The sequence below is a fragment of the Poecilia mexicana genome, unplaced genomic scaffold, assembly GCF_051168715.1.
Source record: "Poecilia mexicana isolate PSO_F unplaced genomic scaffold, ASM5116871v1 scaffold_5, whole genome shotgun sequence".
NCBI classification, from domain to species: Eukaryota; Metazoa; Chordata; class Actinopteri; order Cyprinodontiformes; family Poeciliidae; genus Poecilia; species Poecilia mexicana.
The window spans coordinates 19108590-19136413 of record NW_028263374.1 but is presented as its reverse complement, the minus strand read 5'-3'; the positions used below and the strand labels follow the sequence as shown (position 1 = coordinate 19136413).

Genomic DNA, 27824 nt, shown 5'->3' with positions numbered 1-27824 from the left:
TAAAAAAAATGTTTTAAACAAATGTAAAACAAAAGGTGATGGAGTGACTGGTGTTTTTCCAAGAATTTATAACACATAGTGGTGCTTTGTTGCCCTCCCCCATGTGTTGCTGGTCACTTAAAGCTGAAAAAATGGCTTCCACACTTTTTCCCTTGCTTACAAGAAAGATGGATTGGACTACTTAGACGTATTTCCAGTCTTAAACAATACAAAGAAATGGCGGATACCACCTTTCCGGTACACACTGCTTTCCAGTTTCCAAAAGCATCTGTCAGCATAAACTCCTTTGGGGATGACTGGATTATTTTCAGTTGCTAACCTGAAAATGGTACGCTAATTCATGGTTGAAGGAGCTCCAGATGGTTGGCAGACCTTTCTCCTTTTTTTCCCTTTTTGTATGCTTTGTAAAAATACGCAATCTTTTTGCCTAAAGACTGAACATGAGAAATATTTGATTGGTTACTCTATTTTTTGGTTGTCATGAAAATACTTCATTTTTCTTTATTTCATTAAAAAAAATACTATTTTATTTTTCTTCCCATTTTTATTTTCCATCTCAGCCCTGATTTATTCTATGACCCTCAGAAAAAGCTGATAAGCTCTGAAACCCAATATATTAATTATTTTGTCTGAGTTAAATGAGAGCCATGGTGTCAGAGACAAGTTAGTCTTTTACACATTACTGAAACCAATTTTATGGTTTCTTTAGTAAGATTTGGAGAACTAACCGTTCCAAACAAGAACATCTCGTTCTAGTTTGGAGGATTTGTTGGATATTGTCTTCCCCAAGTCGTTTGCTCAAAGTTTCATCCACAGTCTGGCGGTTTGCTTCTGGACGGGGCGACAGGGTGAACTGAGCTGTAAAGGTCCACTTTCACCTCCTCCATTTATAGAAAAGCAGGGGAGGGGAGGTCTGTGCTCATATAGTTTACTGGTTCAGCAGAAGGCAGAAACAGGAAGCTAAATGTATCTTAAAGTGTATGATACAGTGCCATTGTTTTTATTTAGTTAATTTTAAAAGATAAAAACAAAACTATTTAAAATTCGTTGCAACCTAACAATTCTCCCCTATTAGAAATATGACGGTATTGATTGCAGCTCATTAAATTTTTCCTCAATCTTCTCCATTTCCACATCATGATATCCACAATCGTACTTTATCCTTACCTCCATCCAGCTAGTCAGATACAGTATATGCATACGGAGTAATAATGCATGTCACTTCAGATATATTGGCAGACCAAATGTTACGACCAAACAAATCAATATTGCAGTTTGATAGATTAACTCTCGTTTCAGCCAAAGTTTTAATTTGCTTTCACTCTTTTTGAAATTATTCTTAGAGATATGGTGAAAATATATTTGAATATGGAGAGTGTTGAGGAGCTTATGCTCGCTATCCTCCCACTGAACAAACCAGCAGATGCTGAGGTCAAAATGCTGTAAAATAATTTCATATGCAAAAATAAATGTTCCACTGTTCTGTTTTGTAAACTTCTTTTTAATTGAATAGGTAATTGTTCAATTATTCACCATTACGAAACAAAACAGATTCTTAATTTGCAAACTGTTTCTTGCAGTTTCTTGGTGCTTGCCGTTTCACAGATGGACAGCTTTGGAGATCGTTAGACTTGCATAGGAAAGGCAGTCATTGATCTCGGGTGTATAATCATTAAGCAGAAGTGGAGAGTGATGGCACAGTACACACCTCGTGGCCTCAGCCGTCCCCGCCAAGCAGTCTCGATCAGTAGACCACAAGATTATTGCAACGTGCTGGAAGCTAGACGTCTGTATCTCAGCTTATTTCCTGCATGTAGATATATTTAAACTGAATTCAGCACGCTTTAAATTCTTCCTGGGGAAGCGTCTTTGACTTTGTTGGCGTATATCTCCTCGTCTGTAGCCCGTTTATGTGCCTGCGTTCCTTTGCCGACTATGTCTGGGGCCCAGAGTAGAGTCCTTTCTGTAAGACGAGTGAAGCTCTGCAACGGCAGCCACTGGGAGTTCTGTTTCATCTCCCCTCATACCGCTCCCAAGCAGACATGCAAATCCGCTGTAATGAGCGCAGCCTGTGTGGTGGTGCAGGGGTGGGGTGAAGAAATAGGGGAGGGATATACTCACAAATTTAAACTGGGAAAGAAAAGGTGAAAGAAAAAGGAGATGCAGATAACAAAGCAGGAGAATTGAAGGGGTTTGGAAGATTATGTCACGAGTTTTGAAAGTAGCAGAATGTCTTCAGGGTGAAATGAGACGTTTGTAGGCTGATGTGGCGACACTGTTCTTCTCGCTGTTGAAACACAAAGGTATAGATGCAAATGGTGCAACCTTAATTAGCCTGGTGATTAGTACTACTGTGATAAGGTGTGGGGAAAGTGATAATAAAGTGTTGCTATTATTGTTAGATGTAATCAGGCTTTTGTTTTGATTCTGCTAAAAGTTTATCTTCATTAAATGCTTTTTTTTTTTTTTTTGCTTCACTGGAGGATTACAATAAAAATGCACGTTAACCTGTCACTGTGGCAAATCCTAGAGACATTTTCAGTCAAACTTCCAGAATGAAACTGGAAGTTTGAATATTTTACCTGCCATGTCCTTAGCAGTTTATCGTAAAACTCACCAGTCTGCAGTGAATTTATGCAATTGCCGTGTTTCCAGTATAATGCAAAGATTAACAGTGTATATTGGTTGAAGGTTAGCAGAAAATTCAAGTAGACTGAGATCTTCATGTGCTCTTTGCTTTCCTATAGCTAATGGGAAAGTTACTGGACCTAATGGATTCATAATCTGAAGAGTCTCTGAAGTGAAACAATAAAATATGATCAAACTGATTATTGGATTATTATTGTTGTTGGAAAAATATTCATTCCGTTTGTACATTTTTCACATTTACTAGATGTCACAAACGTAAAGTTCAACATATGTCATTTGGATTGCATGTAATAGACCAACACAAAGCGGTACAAAAAGTTTAGAAATAAAAAAATGAATCTGAGGTATGCATTTGTATTCAGCCACACTTACTTGGATACCACTGAATAAAATCTAGCTTAATCAGTTACCTTCAGCGGTATTGTTCTTCAGCAGCTGATCATAGTTGATGACTGGATGGAGGGAGCTAAATACTTTGAAATTCTGGGAGAAAAGTTGTTGGAGGCTGTAAAAGACTTGATATGAGGATGGTGATTAATCTTCTGGCACCATCATGACCCAAAACTACATTATTCAGATGTTTAAAATCAATTCTGGTGGGCCAGTGTTCCGCTAATGACCTAATTATGCACGTCAGGTAGGTCAAGTCAGAGACATCTAAACATTACAGGTGTCTGTAGTGCTTGAGGATGTAGTTATTTGATTCAGATCAACTTCTGGGACACATCCAGAAGTTACAGGACACCGCTCTCAGCGACTAGAGTTTGAGACCCCTGGAGTTTTTCAGTATGTCTGTTAAAATGGCCCAGTCATTGTCCACAGCTAAGTCACATTGAGAATGCGTATAACATACATTGATGTCTAGATATTATTCGCCATTAAATATGACTGACCTTGAGCTATTTTGCAAATAAGAGAAGGTGAAACATTTCAGTTTTTAGATGTGCAAAGCCGGTAGAGACGTACCGCAAAATATTTGCGTCCAGTGGGATTGGATACATATCAATTTTTAAATTTATTTGTGTAAAACATTTTTCATTCCACTTAAAAATTTGTGCACCACTTTGTGTTTGTTCCAATAACATACATTGATGTTTGTGGTTCCAGTGATTAAAAATGTGGAAAAGGTTCAAGGGGCTCTAAACACTCACAGATAACAAGCAGACTCTAAAGAACTGACCAGTCATTATGCTTCATCCGTCTCATCATTTCTAATGTCACACTGAGACAAGGCAGCTGCCCACACAGCGTCTTCACCTTCCTGCTTGAAAACAAGAGGTTCCCCACTTGAAATGTCAAAAACAATTTCATAATAGCCGAGCGGCACCTCCTTGACTGACAGCACAGAGACGGAGCTGCCTGACGGCTTCTTCACGCTGAAAGGGAGTTCCCGAGTTTCAAATGGATTTAAGCTGTCAGTGGGAGTACTGGGCGTGGACGTCATCGGAGTTCCTCAAGGCGTCTGAGCCAGCTATGGCCTCTATTTGTCACAGAGTTCAAGCGTCGGCCGAGGAATTGACCAACTTTTACGTTTGTTTTCAGAGCCAAATAATGCATACCGTCGTGTGCTTAGTGTGTTAGAGAATTAAAATGGAGAACTGGTTAAGTTTGGTTTCTTTGTCACAATATTTAAGTGCTTAATATACTTGTATCTTTTTTTGTTTTTGTGAAGGACTTTGTGGTTTTTAGTTGAATTGGATTAAACGTAAAACAAAAAGTATTAGTTGACACATTTAAGGTTTCCCAGGCTTCAAAGGCCTGGGAAACATCTAAAATTATCTTGTTGATGTATGTTTTGTGTAAAAATAAATCGGCACTTTGTACCTGTCGAGTCGTTTCCTTGTTTTGGATTTATTATGGAATCCTCCAGTTTTGTGATGAGTTGGTGTGTCTCCCGTAACACGGTGAGCTCATGCTTGATGAATGTATTTTTTGCCAAGAAGTATTTTGACTGCAGAGCTTAAAACAACAACTGCTACTGCCTTCCCGCCTCTTCTTATCCACACCCTGACAAATACCAACATTGTCTCCGGGAAACCAAAATTAATTGAAATGATTTGCACCGGAGCGTGATGCAAGGAGCAGGTATAGACACCGACAGCTGTCTGTTCAAAGTGAAAACAAATTTCTGGTCAGTTATTCTAGGTCACGGTGTAAACGCACTCATCCACTGCTTCTATGCTCTTAATCAGCAGCAGCAGCTGAAAAACTAGCTGGCTCCAAATTACCACAGAAGTCATCTGGAGAATATCCAAGAAATGTATCCGGCTGTGTAGACGCGCACAATTCTTTGTGATGCAAGACGGCGTTGGATGAGTTATACAGATAATTGGGTGCTTTTCATACGGTGTTCCGCAGGACTACATGAGCTGCAGTTTTGAAAGTTAGGGGTCAAAATAATTGAAGGCACAATATACATGAGCATGTGTGATGATCTTATGGCTTGCATACGTTTGTGGAAAAGCATATCGTCTGGTTATGAAAACCCTTAATCCATCATTGTTGGTGGATGGCGTGTTTTAGTTTTTATTAACAGACTTTGAAAAAATGTTGAAACCACTGAGGTGTGACTTTTAATCCTACTGATATGTTGCGTAACTTCCAAGGAATTGTGTGCTATCATTCAGGAGAAAAGGGCAAAGATAAATGACCTCTCAGCTGAAAGGGGTAATGATCTGAATTTATGTTGTCCCTCACTCCGTCTGACAGAGCTGAGGGGTTGTAATTCAGCAGAATAGTGGTGGTCCAGTATCAGGTTTGGCCCCCCCAAAACAGCAGACATTACTAAAATAGCAGTCTCTCAGTGTTTTAATAGACTGTAAATTATTACCTTATTTCTGATGTCTCAAAGCCCTCAATATTTCTAAACCATAACAGTTTGTAAGCTAAGGTTAAACCGTCGAGCTCTGCTTCCTCTAACTTGATTCAGTAACGACAGCCACACCAAAGGGTGGTGTTCTTAGCTCAATCTAGTAAGCTTTTCGTGATTAGAAAAAAATTAGATTTCTCAGTTTCTGAGATTCAGAATCAGGTTCTGTTGTGCATCTCGACTTCATGGCTTTAATGGTGTTTTTTCCTGTTTTTCAAGAGGCGTAAATATCGTCATAAAATGGATGTAAACCAGACTGTCGAAACGTACAGATGTGGGCTGCTTTCATTTAAATTTTTTCCAGTCAAGCATCGTTTCCAGGCAACCTCGCTAACCATGATGGTGGATTTAGTTTTTCCTTTAAAATGTTTTCCTAGCCCTTTTGAACTTATACAATCAACACCCGAGCTGTAATTATGAGTTTTGTAATTAAGTCTGAGGGTGGAGATTAGGCCAATGTTGAGCCCAAGGACACTAAAACTGCAATCTGTGGCCAGCTTTATCACCTCAACTATAGTTGGCCTCAAATGCCCTGAATACTTTAGACCTGGTTTCACCTACTCCATTTTTTTTTTTACAGCTTTCACTCTCATTTCATGAAGCTTTACATTTGTTACTCAGCAGTTTCTCATTGTAGCTTCAGCTGCGTTTTATGTTTAACTTGCATAGAGAAAGTATGCAGTGCATGCTGCGTGCTGTCAGTGAGCTGTGTTATTATCTGCAGGTACAGTGCAACTGTGGGAGCATTTTCAATCGCCTGTATGGAGGCGCAGTAAACCACTGAAATGGGACATGAGGAGTCAAAGAGCAGCGCTTCAACAGCTTAATGATGTAGAGGCGTCCAGCTCTGTCAGGCAGTAAACTCTTTAATATGCTGTTAATTATTTCTGAGAGATTGAGTATTGATTAAAAACCAAAACGGTTTTAATTATAACTCCAGCTCCAGTGCCTTTCAAAATAAAGATGATTTTTAGGCAGTACGTGACAGGAACATCTAAACCTCAGGCGGGTTTTATCTGGATTTTCTTTCAGATTTGGCTTTTGAAAGGCATACGAGTGTCATGCCACCATTCTTATGCTTTTGTTTTCCTCTCCCCAGCTTTAAAGATATCTGTACTCTTCTACTCTTTAAATTTGAAAGTTGACCTGATTGATTTACTCACTCTCAGAACAGACGCGGCCCACTCACTCATTAAACTAAGCTTCGTAATTCGAGCAGAATATTTTTTTCCCCCGCATACAGAAAAGTGCTAATGCATGTTTTCTCCAGGGGTCAAACAAAATGACCAATGTTACACTTGGACTGAATGGAGGACTGAAAATGTTCCTTAAACACAACAATCCACACACAAACACCAACATTAAATAAAAAAAGTGATCTGTTCCACTCATGGCTTTGTATTACTCTCATTGATTTATCAGAAAAAATATTTCTACTATAACTTTAAATGCTAGTCAGTCTTATGGGTTATGATACGTCTTATTCCATGAAAAGATTGGAAAGAAATGGCTGTTATGTCTTTAAACCCAAATTAGGCTTTTAAAAATTTAGCATGCTCTCGCATAAAAAGAAAAGCTGCAAAATACCAAATGAACTAAGAAGCATAACAATGTTTTGCAGGAAAAATGACTTAAGACATTAAACGGTTTGTCAAAGATGTCCCCAGCTTGTTCTCCATCTGACTACATGAATAATTCTTCTACCAAGGAAAAAAGGAGAAGGAAGAGCTGATTGTTGCAGTTTGTTTATAAGAAAAACAAAAACCTTTCTATTTTTTTAGTTGGTAATGACTTGTGGCATGAGCAAGGGAAAACCCCCTTTGATTTTTGGCAGATTAGAATCACTTTGGTTAACGTTTTAAAATATCACAGGCCCTGGTGGCAGATGCTCACTTTAGGTACTTTTCAGATCAGGTTTTAGGAGCTTATAAGTTTTCCATTTTAATTTTGATGAGACTTGTCTGGTACGATAATTATGTTAATTTCGATGAACAAAATTAAGAAAAAAAAAGCAAAATAGTGGAAAGAACAAAAGAGAGCACAAGGCGGCCAAAATGGCAGCTAAAAATTGTTGAATGCTGAAGACAAACTTCGACCACAAGACAAATTGTGAAAGTCTTAAATCGGAAATGGTTTATAAAGTGAAGATTTATATGGTAATTATCCAGTGAGGTAATTACTGCTCGAGACTTACCAAACCGGTACCATTTAGAGAGATTTAAAGGTGTTCTGTCACATGTGAAGTATATTTCTATTTAAGCACAGTTGGAAATGGCTGCCTGTGACAAAAAATATGTAATTTGAGACACTAATGTTGTGTCAGATATTGTAATTTCTACTCCACCTCTAAGAAGACTCGTTACTCTGTTGTGTGCAGGCATGCATCACCAAGTTGCTTCCAACAACTCACCATAATAGATGATTTTAAAGCAGTAGTTATGCACACCTCACTTTTCTCCTCATAATCTCTGTTTTATTTGTGACGGTTTGACTACAGGACACTAATTCAGCTGTCAAAACAGTATTCTGATGACACTGTCTGCCACACCTCTCCAACTTGATAGTTTTCCAACATGCTTGACCCTTTAAAGTCACTTTAAGCTAATAATACACATGTGGTTGATGGAAGGGATTAAAAATCATGAAATAAAATCCAACTTCAGCTGCAGTTAAACAGCCTCTCCTTAATTTGGCCCAGACACAGGAAAAAAAACCTTGTCACACCTGAAAGTAATAACTGGTACTAAGGAATTGTTTGGTGAGAGAAGCTATGCATTAAATCTGACCTGTGGACATCAGCCAACATTAATGATTGGACATGAAAAGTAAAAACCACCGTTAAAAAATGCACATTATTACTTGATAAACTTTATGCTCACAAACAATAGTTGTGCTTGTTGGGCCTCCCTGCATATCTGTAGCAGCTGTATTATAAACTGTTGTTTTTCTCTTTCCATATGTTGTTCCTTAAATTAATAATTTTGTTTCATTTAGCACAAAATATTTGGTGGTTGGGAAAAATCAGCTCTTTTCGCTTTACTATCTTTTCTGATATTCATGGGGAAACTGCTCACTATATACTATTTTCTGTGTTTCTAATAAGTGGCGACACATTGAATCAATGTTTTCTGGTCTATTCTGTGAATAGAAAAGAATGCCTTTAAAGAGCCTGTTGTCGCTCATAAAAATTAGTGTCTTCCTCTTGTAAGTGGCCTCAATCAAAATGCTCTTCTTTTCAAAAACGATTAATAATTATTACTAGGGGTGCACTGATTGCAGTTTTCTGGCTGATCACTGATCTTTTAAAAAGCCTAACCTGCAGCAGTAGCTGAGTTGCTAACAGAGGGGTTGACTATTGGTAACTAAATGTGCAGAGATGTCCTGGTAGGCTGATCTGTCAGTCAAACCTCTCTGATGGGAGAACAGAGGACAGTGGTTGATTCTTAGATCTTTGCTAAGGTTGATAAGATCGTCTTCACATGTAAGTATGAAGGAAATCGGCACAGATAAATTGTCTAGCCGATGAATCGGTGCACCCCTAATTTTTAGGCTCCAAAATGTGACAATATGTACAGTTTAATGTTTCAGTTCATGTTAAAAATCTTCCGTCATCATCAGCCTAACTCATGCTGACTGTAAAACCCAATCTCAGCTCAAAGACTGGCTCAGTATTTAACATCAACAAAAACAAACCGGGATGGAGTCAACATGGATGAGAGTGAGAATGCCACCAAGCGCTCGGCCTGCCAGTTCCTTAAGTGGTCTAGTTGTGATTCAGCAGCAGGATCTTGCCGGCTGCCAGGCTGGCATGGAGTCAACCTCCCAGAGGGACTTTGTTAATGTGGGCCCCCAGGCTGCGGGACCGGGGTAATTGGGTTCGCATGGTTGGTGTCAGGACACCCCTGCCTCCTCCAAAACAAAGACCACCTCCCAGGCAAGCTGTTAGGGATGTGGAGCCAATCCCGCACAATCACTGCTCTGATTCACTGGAAAGGCTTATTCAATTACTGCTATGCTGAACGTGTGTTTTTTTTCTTTTCTTTTCTTGACCTTAAGAGATTGCACGTAGAGTTGCAGTCTTGTGCTCGCCTCAGCAGCTTAGACCTCTGTCTGTATACATCTGTACGTCTGTGATGAATCCATGTCAGCAGTGAACGGAGCTCGCTGTGGAGACCGCCTCTCTGAGGACTTTCTCTGCTGTGTCCATTCACATATTTCTGCTGAGTGAATTGTGAGGTTATGAGCCCTGCTGGTTGCACTGTGGCCTCTGCAGACAGCCTGCAGCACCTCAGTTGATCCTCAGACGGCTCACAGATCTTTTCTGACTCTGATCCGCCTTTCCTACGTCTGCCCGGCTCGTCTGTCAGTTAGCAGCGGTCGAAAGCTTTCTGTCTTTATCTTAGAGTCCGACTGCTGCAGCCAGCTGACGTAATCAGTGACGTCAAATCTAACAATCTCACCGCTACTTTCATCATTAGTCGTTATGCATCTTCTTCTTCCGTTTTGTACCCAAAGGTAAAATAGTTTTCCTCCACATTGTTGGGGTTTAGGAGAAGACCCAGACTGCTCTTTATTTTGGCTCATTAGTGAGTCTGGCTCATGGTATTTCAGCAACCGAACCGTAGAGAGTCCATTTATTGTCAACCAAGTTACTATGGACCACTAACATACTTTAGACTAGTTTGTCCAAACACAGCTGCAGCTTCGACAGACGCACACATCCAGCTTCAACCTGCAGAAAGAAAACATTCCAGTTTAGAGTCTTTCATTTTCTTAGGAATGAAAGTTGGTTAATAAGGACAATTTATCTTATAGTCTTAATAATTGCATTTTCAGAAAATGGGTGTAATAGAATCAGATAATTTTTCCTCAAGAGTTGGATTCTTTTCTGAACTGAAGTTTGCTTTCTATTTCTAGGTTAATTTTGAATACTTTGGCTATTTTCCTGATTCCTTGCGCTGGTTCTTTGATTTTGTGGTGTTTGAAAAATTGAATGCCCATTTTTATCTAAAAAAAGGAAAATCATTAAGATTCATTTAAAAAGGTTGCAGCTGGTCACCGCTCCATTTATGAAGCTCTCTGAATTTTTGTCACTATTTTTTTTTTCTTTCTTTCTTCTACCTCTGACGCAGCGTTAAACTGCCTCACAGTCGCACTCCACGTTGATTGGCAGAATAATTACGGACTCGATTCGTTCATTCATGGGTGAAGCTGGAGCCTAGAGAGCATGCATCCATTTTGGTTTTAATTGACCAACAGCATCCCGCTTACATCCTAAAAAAAATAATCTAATTTACCTGTATAGTACTTGGACAATAAGTACTCTGGAATACATATTCAGAGGTGTAAGGCCTCTGCTGGGCAGCCAAGTCTGTTTCACGGAGCAGTAATCTGAACAATGGGTTCAGCAGTGAGAGTGGCAAAGTGATAATTGACACATCCTAAAAATGCTAGTAAGGACTGGGGTATTAATGCGTTCTTCCTGGGGCTGGCTTCACCGGAACCATTAAGCCTTTAATTGAGAAGGAAAGCCGACATTAAAAGCTGTCGCCTTGGCATGGCTGCTACCTGCTTTTTTTTCTTTCTTTTTTTTTCTTTTTAATTATGGCAATGAGGCCTGAGGCCATTTGCTGCATGATTGCAGAGCTCGTGCAAAAAAAAATACCAAGGCTCTATGCTATTTTATTTTGAGAGATGTCAAAAATAACTGAAGTCCTTTTACTGCAGCGGTGGAAAAAGTGAGGAGTGTCTTTTGACTGAAGGGCAGGTGAGCAGAGTCCCCACCCCTCCGTGTTTACACCCTCGGCTATCGCTAGGAAAACAAGGGTTTTCTCCCGCACTAATATAAAGCCACTGATATGGAAGGTATGACCCAGGTTTCGGTCGAGAGCGCGGATGCCAGAGCCTTGTTACCAGGTTACATCACTGTTGTTGTTATGAGTGCATGTGCCAAATCTTCAGGCATAACAGAAGGAGCATGCTTCACGTTTCCCCTCCTTTCCGCCAAGTTACCGTCACACTACAAGAAGATTCTTGTCACAAATGAGCTCTCCCTCCTCGCCGTCTCTGGGTTCTGGGCAGCATTTAAGAATCACTGGTGTAAATATTTATTGTGGCCTGTTTGAATTGCAGTGACACTGTTTTTAATACATCATTCATCATGCCTGCAGTTCTGAAGAAGCAGATACAACAGCACAGTCATCACGGGTCTTAATGGTCGAGTCTCTGTGGCTGAGCAGACGCACGCTGTCGGAGCGTCGCTCTTGACGGATGCTTGACTGCAGTAAAAAGGGATTAATCTCGGAAATTGCAGATAAACGCAGGAGCTCGCTGGCCTGGTATGTATCAACAGTCGTCTGTCTGCTAGTGGGAGTAAGAATGTGAACTGAATAGCCTACTTTGCTCAGAGAGGAAATGATGACAGTAATACACAGGTATTCGACAGGAAGTTCTTCTCAGAAGGCAACCAGATGTTCTGGGTAGAGAGTAGAATTTACCCACTTGGACTATTTTTATCTTTGTAAATACGCAATAATTTCTGTCTTTTTGTCAGTTTGGAGGTTTTGCAATTTTTTTTACTTGACACTCAGCAACTGCAAGTGTAAATGCTGTTGTTTAAAAAGCATATTTATACTTAATATCATGGAAAAAATGGAAGCATTGATTAACTGGATCAATTTTAAAAAGCATATATTTTTCACTCACTACTACTTGTTTTATTTATCTACTATCATATGCATTATATAAACTCTAAAACGTACAAGTTTCATGTATTATGTTGAAAATCTCGGAGCTTTTGCATGTTTTCTAATTTCAGAAACTCTTTTTGTCAAATTTAACAAAAAAAAAAAAAAAGCTCACTAAAGTGAATGTGCTTTTTTTTTTAAGTTTACATTATGATACTGGATTTCAATAATGAAATCCAGTATCCAGTGACATTAAAAAGCTTCTGTTATCCGTTTCTTTGGTGGGGCCAAGTAGAAGCAAAATTACAGATATTATGGCATATAATGTTAAGATGATAATCAACAATAGTGAAGTACATGTAATAAGGTCTATTAATTTTTAACAGGATTAATAGTACTAGTAGTGCATTATGTCCTGACACTTTACACAGCGGACACAGAAACAGCAGCTGATATTCCCAGCACTGAGCTGCTATTTTTATTATCCATTCTTTATCAGACTCTAAGTTGTGACCACTTCATCACATTTTGGAGACAAGAATGTAACATTTAACCAGTGTAACCTGTTAGAAAGCATGACCTAAGTGGAAACCTATGACCTTGAGTAAAAACACCACAAATATTCACACAAAGCAAAATATATAACATGATCCAACTGTTTTCAATTAAAGTAGAAAAGCAACAAGAAGGCCTTATCCTCCTAAAAAAAAATATATATATATATATATATATATATATATATATATATATATATATATATTCGTTATTTAAATTGTTTTTTTATTATACACCTATAATATGTCGCTCTGTTTCCAGATGGCCAAATGTAGGTGTTTCTTTTTTTATTATTATTATTTTTAATAACTAGGAGAACATTTTAAGAAGCTTTTGGCCAGCTGACTGGCAGTGCACTGCAATAGATGGAGAGGGAGCAGTGGTGCGTTACTCTATGCTTTGTGTAGTTGGAGAAAACTGGACTTTCAAACATGTTTCCTTCAGGTATCTTATTAAGAGCTTTACATAGTCGAAGTTGTAAGGGAGAAAATTTACAAGCGGTGCTCCTGATGTTTGTTCCACTTTATAGCAACTTTACAGAACTCATTGCTGTATGTTGGCTGTGTACAGCTGTGAAAAAAAAATATGAAGAGACCACTACACTGAAAACCTGGTTTTTCCACCAAATATTGATTTCTGAACTCTTCCTGAGTTGAAACATTAGTATTGTTGTTCCTAAATGAACATGAACTTGTTTTCTTTGCGTTACTTGAGGTCTGAAAGTGCTGCATCTTTGTTGACTTTTTCTAATTTTCTCCAAATGCAAAGTTTTTTTGCTTGGAATTTCAGAGTTCATGCAATAAAAGAACAATGTTGATTTTACTCAAGCATTTACCTATAAAAAGTAAAATCAGAGAAACTGAAGAAAAAAAAATTAAGTGGTTTCTTAATTTTTTCCAGAGGTATATCCTACTTTAAAAGTTTTAAGCGTTTCGCTTCAGCTCTTAAACCTGTAGCTTGTAAGTTTATCAGGGAATGGAAGAAACATTGATAACATAGTAAAAATTCACACTGGATAAAGAAAGCAGCACCCTTTACCGTTCTGTTCAGTGATTTAATGTTTGCATTAAGTCACTGAACTTAATGCAAACATTAAGTTTGCATTAAGTCACTTAAATATATGATCACAAATTGTAAACTTGAAGTACGTGTAAAGTGCACATAAGGACACAAAAGGGTTCAGGAACTGCCATGCAGCTAACGTACAGTGTGAAGTGGAAATGTTGCAATCAGACTTTTCAGATTCCTCTTTTGTTTTTATAGATGTCGAGAGAAAATGTTGCACATGCTTGTGATTGAGGTACTAGACTTGATTGAACAAAAATAAAATTTCCAGCATTAGGTGTGTTGATAACTGTCCGATTAATTACTTACTTTCTAATAAGTGGGAAATTAAGTCAATTTATTTATGCTAGAGATGCACCAATCAAGTGAGGTTTTCTCATCTAATTTCTGGATCTCTTACATAAAAGAAGGTATTATTGAGCCTGTGGATAAGGTGATGATGGAAGTGTAAAATTTAGAACACCTACTTGCATTTTAAAAGAGCCACCAGTCACCACATTAGTGAAAGGCTTTTTTTTTTTGCGCAGTGCCAATATGTCAGAAGTGACTCAGATGTGCCAACGACCTCAGTCGACACATTTCTCCAAACTCAGACTCCATTGATCTGAATACTGTTTGCTCTGTGAAAGGTGTCGTGTTTATTTAGAAAAATTGTAAAAATGAACAATTATAACAATACAGTTTCTACGCGGTTTAAGCAAGCATTAAAGTTTGTGTGGTTTCAGAAAAAGGAAACTGGCTCTGTGTTAGTAAAACCAATTTCATTGACGTACTTCCCTTTACGCGGGACTCCCCTATTTCTGCTTCACTGAGTAGTTCCCTTTTTTGGGGCATAGTTTCGCCTGTTACCACAAAGGTTAAATCTGATGACGATCAAACGTGCTCTGCATTCACTATCTTAGTGCTGTTCGTCTCTGATTAATTATGGTTTGGTGTTTATGCTCGCAATCACTGGATCCGTTTCGGATCTTACATTTTGGAGCGGGCATGACGATGCTTTGCCTTGAGTTTTGTTGTCTTCAGCAGTGATGTCCTGGTAATTCATTGTGTTGTAATTGCTGCAATATATAAGTCTTTAGACTTTTAGCCACAGCCTGTCCTGTCTGAAATAGACTTAAATGATTGGTGATTGTCCTCACACTAAGTGCCAGTCACAGCAGCAGCTCTTCAGTTGAAATATTAATTTCAGCTGGGCCCGTGCATTGTTATGGGTACTAAAATTTTAAGTGCATGCTAAGTAGATGCATCAATTTTGCAATAGCTGAGAGGGGGAGCGGCACTGATTTTTCTGACGCAGTTGCTGACTTGCTTCCCCGGACATCCTTGCTTAACATGGTCAAGTTGATGTAATGTTCTGCGTTGAGTAATCCCAGGTTGTTGCTCATCTTATTGCTTCATTGGGGAATCTGTACTGGGAGAACCTGGCACAGGTAAAGCAGCAATGCTTTGACGAAGCAGCTGCGCTGTTGACGAGTCCTGTCAAGAAGTTGGGAAATTAAGAATTTAAAAAAAACATTCAGTGTGTTACTCAGTAATCCTTTATCCCTCAGAGCTTAATGGTAGATTTTGCTCTGAGTGTTTTGAATAGAAAATGAAATGGACCATTTTTTCCGGGCCCTAGGATTAAATCCACCTCTTTCCTGAAAACAAATAGGTGATTAATAAAACATTTCCTTTTATTTAGAACGACTGTGACGCCACACGTTTTCCTGAATCCGAATCGGGGTGGTTTCGTTTGGTTCAGAGTGTGTCCGCTCGAGCTCGTGGTCAGACCTCTTTCTGCTCTCTGCCACCTCCAATTGTTACTAAACACACTCACCCTTACAGCACCTATAGTGATCTGTCACTTCTATCTTTTATTATCTTTCAACCTGCCTCCTTCGCTTCCACTTGGCTGCCCTCCCACAGACCCACTAGTGAACATTTTTGGACTGTCCCTGCCGATGTAGCAGCAGGCCTGGCTGTACCCGAGTCTGAGGGATGAAGGCAGCAGGGGGGCCGTCTAACTGCCTGCTCTTGTTGCGCCTTATCAATACTGCCACCGCCTAAAGGTTCTCTAATGAAGACAGTATCTTGGCTCCACGGATTATGTAGCAGCTGGATCATTAGCATGAAGGGCCAAATGGCGTGTGTGTCCATGAATCTGGCCTTTTCATCAGTTTCTAATCTCATCACCTACACTGGCTTCCAGAAGTACTAGTTTGGTTCTTTCTTGGTTCATTTGTTCATATTGACATGCTGTAATAGGAAAGAAACTTTAGGTTTTTTTTACTATACTATTTAAACAAACAAAAAAAAAGCAAAATTTGAAGATGCAAGGGTAAATACCATGATGGTGCATGAAAACTTGTATCATTCAGGAATATATGAAATTCTGGGTTGATTAAGGAATACAAATATCTAACCAAATATAAAATCACAACTTTTAAAGGATGTTTTAGTCCATTAATTTTAGTAGAAACAATTGTATAGAGAACATATGACACAAGATGATTCTAAATGGTGCATCTTGAATCACAGTGCAAGTTGAATTTCTGTAATAAAAGGCAACGCTTATCGACCTTAAGATAAGCGTTGAACCCATCAAAAAAAAAAAAAAAAGAATGGACATTATTTGAAGAAGGTAAATTAACATGGAGTTTTTAAAACGTTGTTGTTTCCAATCAGCAGTGTAAAATTTGGAGAAAGTATGAAGAAGATGGAGAGGTTGTAATTAGGAAATATGCAGGTGGACCCTGGAAGAAAAGCAAAACTCTTTCTTAGTTGGCTTTAAGAAACCAGCTGAACAAAATTAGATTTATGTATGGAAAGCCTAAGGACAGTGGATTGCCACTTATTTGGGAATTTTTTCTAAATCTTGAAAAATCTGCTTTATTTTATGTTTGCATTAAAGAAATGCAGTTTGGAAGCTGAGATACCTTTTAGCATTGCTATTGGGTGGCATTTCCAATCCAGGAGCTCCATTTATTTTTTCTTGGTGCTGATTAACTCCCAAGAGGAAGAACTTTGAGATGTTAGCTTCTGTGGTAATGCTAAGATGGTTTCCACTGTGTGCGTTAATGTACAATAAGTTATTTTTTGGTGTTTAAACTATCAAAATAGGCGTTTTTATAACTCCTGTATTCACAGATTTAACTTTTCACAGGCGGCTGTGGTCTCCCCCAAAATACTGGGTGTCCACTGTGTCAGTGTAAATTAATGCAGTAGAGGTACTTTTTCTTCAAAACCAGAAAACAGGATTGATAAACTGCTGCAAAATGAAACAACAGACTGAACGGCCTCAAAGTGATTCCATATATTCTGTCAGGAACAGGACCGTCTCAGTCGGACTCTCGCGTTGTCTTACAACAGAGAATTACAAACTGCATGCTGTGACTTCATTAGGTATTAAAATCAGTGACACTTTGAAAAAGGTCATGAGTGTAAAATTAGACAGAGCATGTAAATATGGGATATTTTTAACGGCACACACCAGAAACCAAATGCCCGGATTTGAAGTGAACACACTAAAGGGAAAATATGCAAAACCAATGTGGATGTTTTGAAATGTGATAAGGTGACAGTCAAAACGCTAATTTATCTCAACATCCTTGCACATTTCTAGCACAATATTTTTATTTGTTGTCTTTTTGTGTGTGCGCCCTCCGAATATTCCCGTTTTTATCCAGTATGGCTCAACAAGCTGTTTTAATGTTTTGCCAACTTGAAGCTGCAGCCAAAAGAAGCCTCTTCAGTCCGATTTTTGCAAACACGAAATTGGTTTGAAAGCTTAACATTTGAAACATGGTGATAAACACAACAATGCACCATCCACTTTACCTCTGCCAATCCCCATTTCAGCCCTCCAGATTAAAACTTTAGTCTTTTCAAACAGAAACATCACTTTAAAACTAGTCTAAAAATGAAGTAAATAGTAAACCGCCTTTCTTGTTAAAATGTGTCTGATGAAATTTAGCTCTGATCATAAGGGAATGGTTTTAGACCAGTTTCTTTTGCAATAAATTATCTCCTGCCGTCAAATTGGGTATTTCCCTTCTTTGAATTTTGTCTAGTTTTGCAGAAATGCCTTCATCTTATCCTCCGCTCGTCCGCACTAATGGAGAATCTTGAATTGGCTGCCGGGCCCTTGCAGCCCCCTGCTGTGAGACATCAGCTGAAAAGTATTAACATAAACAGTTTCTGTTCGAATGCTGCCAGAGGAGTTTGTTCAGTTTGGGAGTTCCTCATGATTCCTGTTGTTGCTTATTACCACAAAAAGTTGCAGAATCTTATTTAATATTTTTGTTTTCTGAAGCACTTTGCATTTGTTGCATATGAAAAAAAAAAAGATTTTAATATACTTGAGCCACATTTTGGATATGTGATAAAAATGTACTATCATAGTTAAATTATTATTTTTGAAAAGATACATTTGGTTTTTGTGGGCGTTTTGCACCCTGCTGCTTGAATTCTGACTGCATTTCTACCAAATGTGATTCTGACCATCAGCTGCATTTTGACTTAGATGGAGCTTATTCAAAGGAAATCATGAGGTAACATGTTGACTTTAATGACATTACAGATAATTTCATTTCATTCCTGTAATGCTAGCATTAGGGCTCCTACACAGTCTGGAAAGGTCTGGCATTTCCTTCGACTATTTTTCATTTCTGGGAAAACATGGAAAAATACAAAACTACAGATAAAAAATGTTCTGCTGTGTTTCCCCCTCCCTTATTTTTAAATTGACTTGTATTTACATATTAGTCAGCTTTGAATTGTCAAATCAAACCCAGATTAACACTTTATTTTATTTGACCTACTGTCAAATGCATACTAATTGAAAAATCAAAGAAACATTTTATTTTTTAAACTTCAAACCAAATTCAGTTTGAACTGGACCTGTGCTCCTTAGGCTAAGTGTTATTAAAATGCCAAACTGCTAACAAAGCACTGCCATAATTTGGAAATTTTACAGATCAAATAAAAAGATCAGAGTTCACAAAATGAGCCTTCACAAATGATTCTCAGAAATATCCATAATATCCAAAATGTTATGGAAAAGCAGAATAAAGTCTAGATATTTGAGTCAGTAAATAAAAGTTTGAAATGATAAATATGTGGAAACCCTGTGAAGCTGAACCACAGATAATACAGAAGGTCTTGGAAAAGAAGTAGATTTGATTGAATATATTCAAAACCAGAATTTATTCATTCCTTTGGCAGTAAATGCATTTTTTAATACCCTTTGCTGCTTCAATTATATTGTGTAGTATTTCTGTAGTTTTTATATCTGCTGTGCTATGTAACCATACCAACAAGCAAGTTGTTTACATGATGTGGCTCTGGTTAAAGTTTTCTAGAGATCTAAAAAATATTTCAAGTCATTTTACAAAATTAAAAGAGAAGATGGAGGGAAGAAGGGCAACAGTTATCAAGGAAGAAGTTTAAATGTCAGGACATGTGGAAATGGGGATTTGAGAATATGCAGGAAAACAAATTAAAACATCTCAGAGCTCCTCTACTCACCTTTCACTTTATATCTGCAGGCTGAGCCCTCAGACAGAGCGGCAGGAGTAAAGGTGGAGGGGATTGTCATGCTTGCTAAAAACAGCCGCTACAAACCTGGACAAGTTGCTAAGAATGATCCCTCTAATCCCTGAATAATAAACTGTTAGCTGAAAGTCTTTGTTCCCGTTGTCATCGAGCATAGCTCCGCCTGCGTTACCTGCCAGCGCTGCACGTGATGTCATCCCCGGAGCTGTTACCAGGCTAACATAACACAACACTGCAGTGACTTCGGGATGCGCTTAGAAATATTCAGCCGCTCCTTGGTTCACACAGAGAACCCGGCATTTTTGATGGCTGATTTTTATTTTATGGAATTTTATTTTATCAGTTTCGGCTTTTTTTGAAACAGCATGACTTCCTTCCCGGGATTTCTAAAAGTATGATTAACGTCAAAAGTGGAGCTGCAGCATATTGGAAAAAATTGACAATACAAAGAAATTTTTTTAACCCTGCAATATGGGGGAAAAAAAAATACATGAATTTTCACCATCTGATCTGAATAGCGCCTTCGGTTATGCTATTAACAAGATGTTAACAATTAACCAGCAGGTTTACTCTTGTTAAAGCTGCGCGATATTAAAATATCCTGCACTGACAATAACATTGGTAAATAATATGATGACTAAAGCAGTTGCCATATATGCCTATTTCCTGTCCTTATCTGAGCTTCCTGCTCTCTGTGACCTTTAGCATTTTGGGCGACGTCATTAGTGTTCAGTGTGAACATCTGCTGCCCTGAGACTCTGTCCAACTTGCTCAATATTACCTTAGCATGAAACATGCAGGTTCAAAACACTTGGAATATATTCACCGACAGTTACTGCTCTCCAAACACTCCTTTAGGACTGAAGGGATTAACTGGGATTAAAGGATGAATCGGGATTAATCGATTATTGAAATAATCACCAGCTAATGTAGTAATTGATTAATCGTAAACTGGAGTCTACAGACTCAAAAAAGCCATTTGCTGAAAGAACAGCAGACTCAGAGCAGTAATTAAGTTAAATGTACAGAAAATATCCACATTTTGGCCTTAAAATGAAAAAAACTTAGATCTGTAAATATATTCTACCCTGAACTCAAGCAGAATAGTTTTAGCTTCACCTGGTTCTGATTCTGTAAAAAAGAAAAAAAAATCCTATTAAGCGCCTTTTGTTATTCAATTATTAATCAGTTAATCCAAATAATCAACAGATCAGCCATACCTTATATTGATGTTCAGTCAAGCAGAAAGGCCTGAGCTTTTTTCCTTCAGCTGCAGACCTATCCTCAAGCATTCACTAAAGGAATGCTGTTTTATGCATTTTTGGCAATAAGATGTTCTTCTTGTTTATTTGCATATTTTAATGTATTTCTAATATACAAATCTGCAGAATGAGACTTTAAAAAAAAAAAAAATCTGAGTAGTCGATTATTAAACTAATCATTCACTGATTTGTGACGTGAATGTTGCACACACTGATTGCAATCGTGATATATTTTGAAGTCCAAGTGAAGTCATGAAATCTTGGGATAGCTTGTTAGGCCTGCGTGTCACTGAAAGATACATGATTTAACCAATGAGGTGGCCTCAAGACTCCTGCTGTTCAGAGCCAAACGGCACACACTCAGACTTGAATATGCTGAAGCTGCCGCACACCAACAAACACACACTTCTGAGCATATTTAGTCAAGAGAAGCAAAAAAGAAAAAATCCCACAACAAAGTGGGGATTCCTCACCCTCCCGAATGTTCCCGCCAGGCCCCTCTCCAACAGACTGCAGTGTCATCCCGCCCAGTTTCTCTCTTTCTTTTTCTTTTTTTTTTACCCCTACATTCCTGTGTTCATAACTTTTGGCCTTTCTACACGGATCATCTATTTAAAGAGCAGCATGGCGGTGTGCCGAGAGAGACAGCGAGACAGGTTGTTGCTGGCTGGTTTCTGCGCAACATGGCTAACACACACACACACGCACACACACACACACACATAGTGGAGGACAGTTTGCAAGATGACTCTAGTTGGCTTGTTTACGACAGAAGCTCCGTTTGGAGGAGGCGGGCGGTTAGGCGAGCAGCAGGGATAAAAATGTAGAAGGGGTTTACTACCCTCGAGAGAGTCGGAATTCCTCCTGAGCCGTTCCCCCATTTGGCTGGCAGTTGTGAAAACAATTGCTTGGCATTTACTCTCTCTGTGCAGATGGAGTCCCAGCTATGAGTCAGCTTTGAGAGCAGCAAGTGGTGGAGAAAGTGGTGGGCTTGTGATCTCTAGCGTGCAGAATATGAGGATACTTCATAAAGGCGGTTGGGTGATGTTGTGGAAACTGCCAAGGAGCTTTTCTTGTGTTTTTCGTCTGCTGCTGTGTGGCAGATGAACGGTGTCTTTCTCTCTGCTGTAATGTACTCCATGAAATAAACCTTTGGCTAATAAAAGCACGTCTCTCTCTCTCCTCTTTGTTTCTCCAGGGACGCACAGAAGACGCAATGCTGACGTCCTGAGCTATCCTCATTTCATCTCTCTTCCTTGTCAGTTCCAATACTTGGACTGTTTTCACCAACGTTAACCACTTCCTCCGGCTTTTTTTTTTTTTTTTTTTTTTTTTTTTTTTAAATTTACCCCGTTCCCTCCTGCCCGGCCTGCCGTCACCATGACGTCGGAGCTGGAGAGCAGCCTGACCTCCATGGACTGGCTCCCTCAGCTGACCATGCAGGCGGCCATCCGCAAGACAGACGCCCAGAATGCCCACGGGCCCGGGATGGGCAAGAAGAGCACCTTACTGGATCACACCACCACGCTGGATCAGGAGGAGGTGCAGCAGCACAAGGACGGCAAGCCTCCTTACAGCTACGCCAGCCTCATCACGTTCGCCATCAACAGCTCGCCAAAGAAGAAGATGACGCTGAGCGAGATCTACCAGTGGATCTGTGATAACTTCCCCTACTACAGGGAGGCAGGCAGCGGCTGGAAGGTAAGGAACAAGAAGCGTGCATGAAATATCGATAGAGCTTGATCTGTTTTGTGAAGCAAGATGGAGAAAACTTTCCGTATCCACATGTCCAGAGCTGGTCCTCTAATAGACTTACATGGAGTTTCTACAATGTGTTCAATCCCAGAGGCCACAAATGCACATCTTACTTCATTTCATCTTTTTTTTTTTTTTTTAACTCATGAAAAAAATTAAAACAATGCCACAGTTTCAATGCCCAGAATGCTCTACAAATTGATTTTATCATGACATCATGGAGGTCTGAATACTTTTGCTTGGTCTGGATCAACAAGCAAACGGTCACAGAAGTTTTTATGCAACAAAATGTTGCTTTTGTTTCGAGAGGACACTGAAGGGTAAAGGCATTAATGAACGATCTTGATATTTGTTGCCGTCTGGTGCTCTTTGCTGTCATTTCCTTTGATTTGTTGACAATAATGGTCTACAACTTCCCGTTTTACTGCTGTTTAGAGATGAAATATCGACCTTTTTGTTTGTGTTAGGAGATATTTTGTTTTTCTTAACCTGTGGAAGTTATTTCTGGGACCTGCATTTTGCTGAAACCGATGTTGCCCAACTCAAATCATTGTTTTTTGGGTGCGGGAGCATCTTAAACAAAGTGTAGTTCCTCTGGTAATCACCATTGTCACATCCTAGGAAGCTTAGAGAAAAAAAAGGAAAAAACTGAGTGTGCCAAATCACACTAAGTGCCTCACTCCTCTGAATGAAAAACACTGCAGCCCTGAGAGAACCATATGAAGTGTAAAACCCTGGATTAATATTCAGACAAGTGGCCCCTATCTGTGCGAACACAGACTAAATAGCCCATTCATGGGTGGTATTATTCATTGCAGATGCTTTGATAGGAGAAGGCCATTATGCAGAAGGAGAAAGCCAGTGCTGTGTCATCATCTCAAGGAGCCCATGATATACCGAGATGAAGCTATGCTGATTGCCTTTTAAAGGCCCCAGATGGAAATTGATATTAGAATGAGTTTTCCAATCAGTCGACGTTTATTGGAAATAGAATCTTAGGCACTGCTTTATTGCAGTCAGACAAGATGTATGAAACCCATTTCCTTGGGCGACAAGATCTGGCGCGTGGACCTGTGTGTGTGTGTGTGTGCGTGCTTGTGCATGTGAATGAATGTAGGTGAGACAGAGATGAGAAAGCATGTGTTGTTATAGATGGATTGATTTTAGCTTTTGTGAAAATGCACGTTGTAAGGAAATTAATTGTTTCATTTTGCAGCCGTTGTTTCCTCTTTTGCCTTCATCATTACTTATTTAGTTGTCAGTAACCCGGCGGCATACGTGCAGTCTTGATTTGAGTTGCAGCCATTTTCACCCAACGCTGATTTCAGCTCTGTGCTTTGTGTGCCACCCACCTTCGTGTGCAGTGGCTTGTTACATTCAGTGCTAAATGGTTTTCTGTAGACCTTGGCTTTAGGGTTGCAGTGTTATATTCAACTGTTGTTGTTGGACAAATCCAGGTGCAAGCGCGTATGACCCTTATTGATCAAACTATACAAATAAATGCACTTTTTATCAAGATTGCAGCCTCGATAGTCTGGACAATAGTGTGGTCTTCAAAGTATTCAGGTTATTACTCAGAGGATAAAATATAAAGCTTAGACTTACTTGCCATTGTACAAATACACAACAGTGAATTTGGCCACAAAATATCGTTGCTTGGCTACCGGAGTATACGTAAAAAAAAAAAATGCTGAAAAACTATACAAGGGCGATTATAAATGCGTATAGATATTTAAAAGTGTTACTGGTGGAGGTAAGAAAAGAATATGTATATTTACGTTGCTAAATATGCAGGTTTTCAATAGGGTTCAGTGCAGTGGACTCTTCATTTGTTCCAGAACTGTAACTGAGCATTTTCAGACAGCCTTAGTAATGGAGTTGAGCAATCTGATGGCTGTTGACACTTATAACAGACTCTTGGCCACAAAGCTATTCCTGAATACAGTTATTTATTTTAGAGTCTACTAGTTTCAGAATTGGTCTACTGGTAGATCACTTGTTTATTATTAGTCAATACAATATAATAGGTGCGTAACTTGTCATTAGCATCAGCTCATAAATTCAAACTTCATGCAGACGTAAGGATGCACAGGAGAAAATCCCAATCAGCAGATAAGACCTCAAAGAAAACCAAAACCTGGCCATTAAAGGCGTTATCGTTGCACATCATTCTTTGCAACCTTCTGCAACAAAATGAGTGACTAAATTTCCTGGTTGCTAGGCAACATAGCCACTACATTTAGTTCTGCGCTAGCTACTGATTTCACAGGAAAGTTTCAGAAAACAGCAAACATGGTAACAGTGGAGGAAATCAAGATAATGTGTATTCTTAGAAAACCATAACCAGTCAGTACAGTAGACTGAGAGGAGGAGACGGTCAGCCATTTCCATCTTCTTCATTGCTTTCGCTGATTGAACCTGAGCTAAAATCTTGGGCCACATGATTATTTGTGGTTTTGCGCCGTTTGGTGTCCTGTTTAAGCTGAAGATTTTCACACTGTGGGAAGGATTTTTACAAACATATCTTGAGTATCACAACTTTAGCAGCTGCTTTGTCATGTTTAATATGTTTAAGGTTATTTATTTATTTTTTTTGCATTTAAAATGCAATTGACTGCGATCGACATACACTCTTGACTGGTTGACATTTGGGGTCTCTACCATTGCATTCCTACCAACATATGTATAAAGTCAGAAGGAATTGATATCCTTTGCATAGTTGGGTGTATACATAAAAAAAAAAAGAGCTGACGTAACTGGAATAAGGTTTTTTTTTTTGTAAAAGTGTAAGTCACAAAATTAGTCAGTGGTGGTGCAGTTTGACGCTCCTCCAGTGCTTTCAAGTTTAGTTATGGCTTGCACAGATCGTCAGATTCTAGCCTACAAGTGGGTTGCAAATGTAGAAATGGCCCGCACATTAAAAGTGTGAAAAACCACATCACTCTAACCAGGATGCTGTACAGCTCAGGAAACTGAAAGAGCGGTAAGGAGATGCGCTCATAGGCTCTAGCCTGCGTCACCCTTTTTTTCTTTTCTTTTTTTTTCTTTTTTTCGTAATTCTTGTTAATGGCGTATTTTCCCTGTCAGTTATTCTGAGAAATCAAACGTGTAAAACCATGTGTTTAAAATATGAATTACTCTCAACACAAGGAATCTATTATTAGACGTTTTATCCTCGAGGCCTTTGAATGGACTCCAATAGCCTTAAGTTTTGTTTTTACTCCTTTTAAGCACCAAGATGCGTTCCTCTCCAAATCATCTGGAAATTACTTTTGCACAGCTGTAAAAGGTTTATGACAATCATAATTTTCACAGCACCAAAATGATGTGTTATTCTGCAGCATGCATGCTGTATTAGCATTCTCCTTGCAGCTTTTCCCTGATATTACTCCACCGATAGCCTGACTGAGTATGCATGTTAGTGTGTGTAATTAGTTGAAAGCGAGCATGCCAGGATGGGGTGAATGTAGGTCGGATATAGTCATCGCTCTTCTGTTCCCCTGGAGATGCCATTCGCAGCAATTTGAGACTCGGCACACGCACACACACAGACATGCGTCAGTTCTGTATGATAATGCAAGCTGTGCCTGTGAGATGAGACCTGGCTAATCTGGACACCAGCAACCCATTTAATCTTCTCAACACAACTCCATTAGCCTCCGCTTTTAAGAAATATCAATAAGTGCCGTCAATAAAAACATATAATTCATCAAGGTCAAAAATGTGAACAGTGTTTTGTTTTTTTGTTTTTGTTTTTTTTTTTCTTCAAGAGCGAGGAATATGCGCCCGGCATGTATGAGCAAGCAATTAGTGGCTGATTTTCCTCACACCCTCTGCAGCTCTCGGAGGCGCCTTTGACTGATGTTTTGCAAGTTTGTCTGAGCAGCCTCGTGCGTGATTCAGCTCATACGCTGCAGCTTCCTTCATGTGAGGCACACTGTTTCTGAAAATCTGCCAGATTGCTTTAGTACTTCACATGCAAGGATTTCTAAATGCATGTTACCAAAAGGAGCATCTGCTTACAGCCATTTCCTGTAATGCAATATGGAAGGAGCGTTTTGTCACAATAAATATTTGTAGCGCTGTCTTTTCAACTTCAAAGCTATTACATGCAATGGAAGCTGACCTAGAAAACTACTGAGATTAACTTTTAATCTCAGGAGTAGTCTCCAGCACAGGGTCAGAAAACTATGTATTCCTTCATATCAGTATGTCTTAACAAAAAAAAATCAAGAAATGATGTACTTGAGTTTGCATTCTGGAATTTCTCGTTTGATGCATTTAAATTGAGTAAAATATATGAAAAAAAAAAAGTCTCGGTATGAATTGAGTAAACGGAATAAGTCCTGCCTAAAGTTTCCAAATGAGTTGTCAGAAGTTTCAAATCTGGTCTTTGTCATCGTGAATGCAACCATGCGTGTCAGAAATGGTTAATCAGCACTTGAGCTACACCTGGTAATGGGGCAAATGTTGCATAAAGGCTCTGCAAGTGAGGGGGGATCCACCGATACTCTGACTGCAGCAGCATGCTTTATGGAGGGTAATATGGCAAAAAAACAAAAAACAAACAAAAAAAACAAAACTGATTTTATTCAGATGATTTCACTGTTTTTTATGGTCACTGAAGCTTAATTGTGTGATTTTTTAATAATTGTTCACAAATCCATATTTTGAACCCTTTTTTTTTGTTAAAAATAGCTTAATGTACTGAATTTGAGAGCCACATTATTAACAAGAAGCCACATGAATTTATATTCTGAATCTCAAACAAGAAATTCAGTGATTTTATATTTCTAAAAAAAACACACAAAAAAACCCGTCCTGCTCCAATCTCCAGCTCTGTTTCTTTTTTTACTGTCTAAAAATGTGAAATGCTAAAGTAAAAAAAAAAGAGAAAAAAGTGACAGTATATGTGATTTCTTTTCTGGTGAATTTCCTACCAGTGCAGAAACGAGATAAAAAAAAAAATCCCTCTCTGAAATGTTGACCTCCGCACTCATCTGAAACCTTCCCTCGGCTCCTCGTGGGCTCTCTTCAGGTAGAATGTGTAAATTCCCCTCTGCTTTTCTTCCAGGTGAAGAATGCCAAATCAAATCTAAAGCAGTTCTCAACCAGTCTGAAAATGCTTGAAATGTTTGCTGTTGAACTTGAACCGCTGAGGAGATTTTTGCTGCTGGCATGACTTTATTATATATTTTTTTCTCTCTCTTTTGCACCTGTGTACAGGAGAAGAAAATTAGTTGGATGAGAAACTAGGTTGCCGTTGATTGCTCAACAAACTCTGAATCCCGCTCTGCTTTTTCCACTGAAGGTCTTCAGCGCTTGCATGATCTTGATAACTGGGAAGTCTGCGAGTAGTTGGGCGTGCAGATACGGGGCGCAGAGCTGTCTTCTGCATTGGTCCTGGACTTCACTTTGATCTCATTATAAAATGCAAATGCGCAGTAC

General features: G+C 39.0%; 1 protein-coding gene across 1 annotated transcript in view; it reads left to right on the top strand.

Moving 5' to 3' along the window:
* foxj3 (forkhead box J3) overlaps window positions 1–27824 on the top strand; it is a 111856-nt gene that overhangs the window by 23984 nt on the left and 60048 nt on the right. The window contains exon 2 of the mRNA XM_014998698.2: window positions 21820–22322. Coding sequence (XP_014854184.2) covers window positions 22002–22322 — 321 coding nt within the window. The 5' untranslated portion in view covers window positions 21820–22001. The remainder of the gene's footprint in view (window positions 1–21819; window positions 22323–27824) is intronic.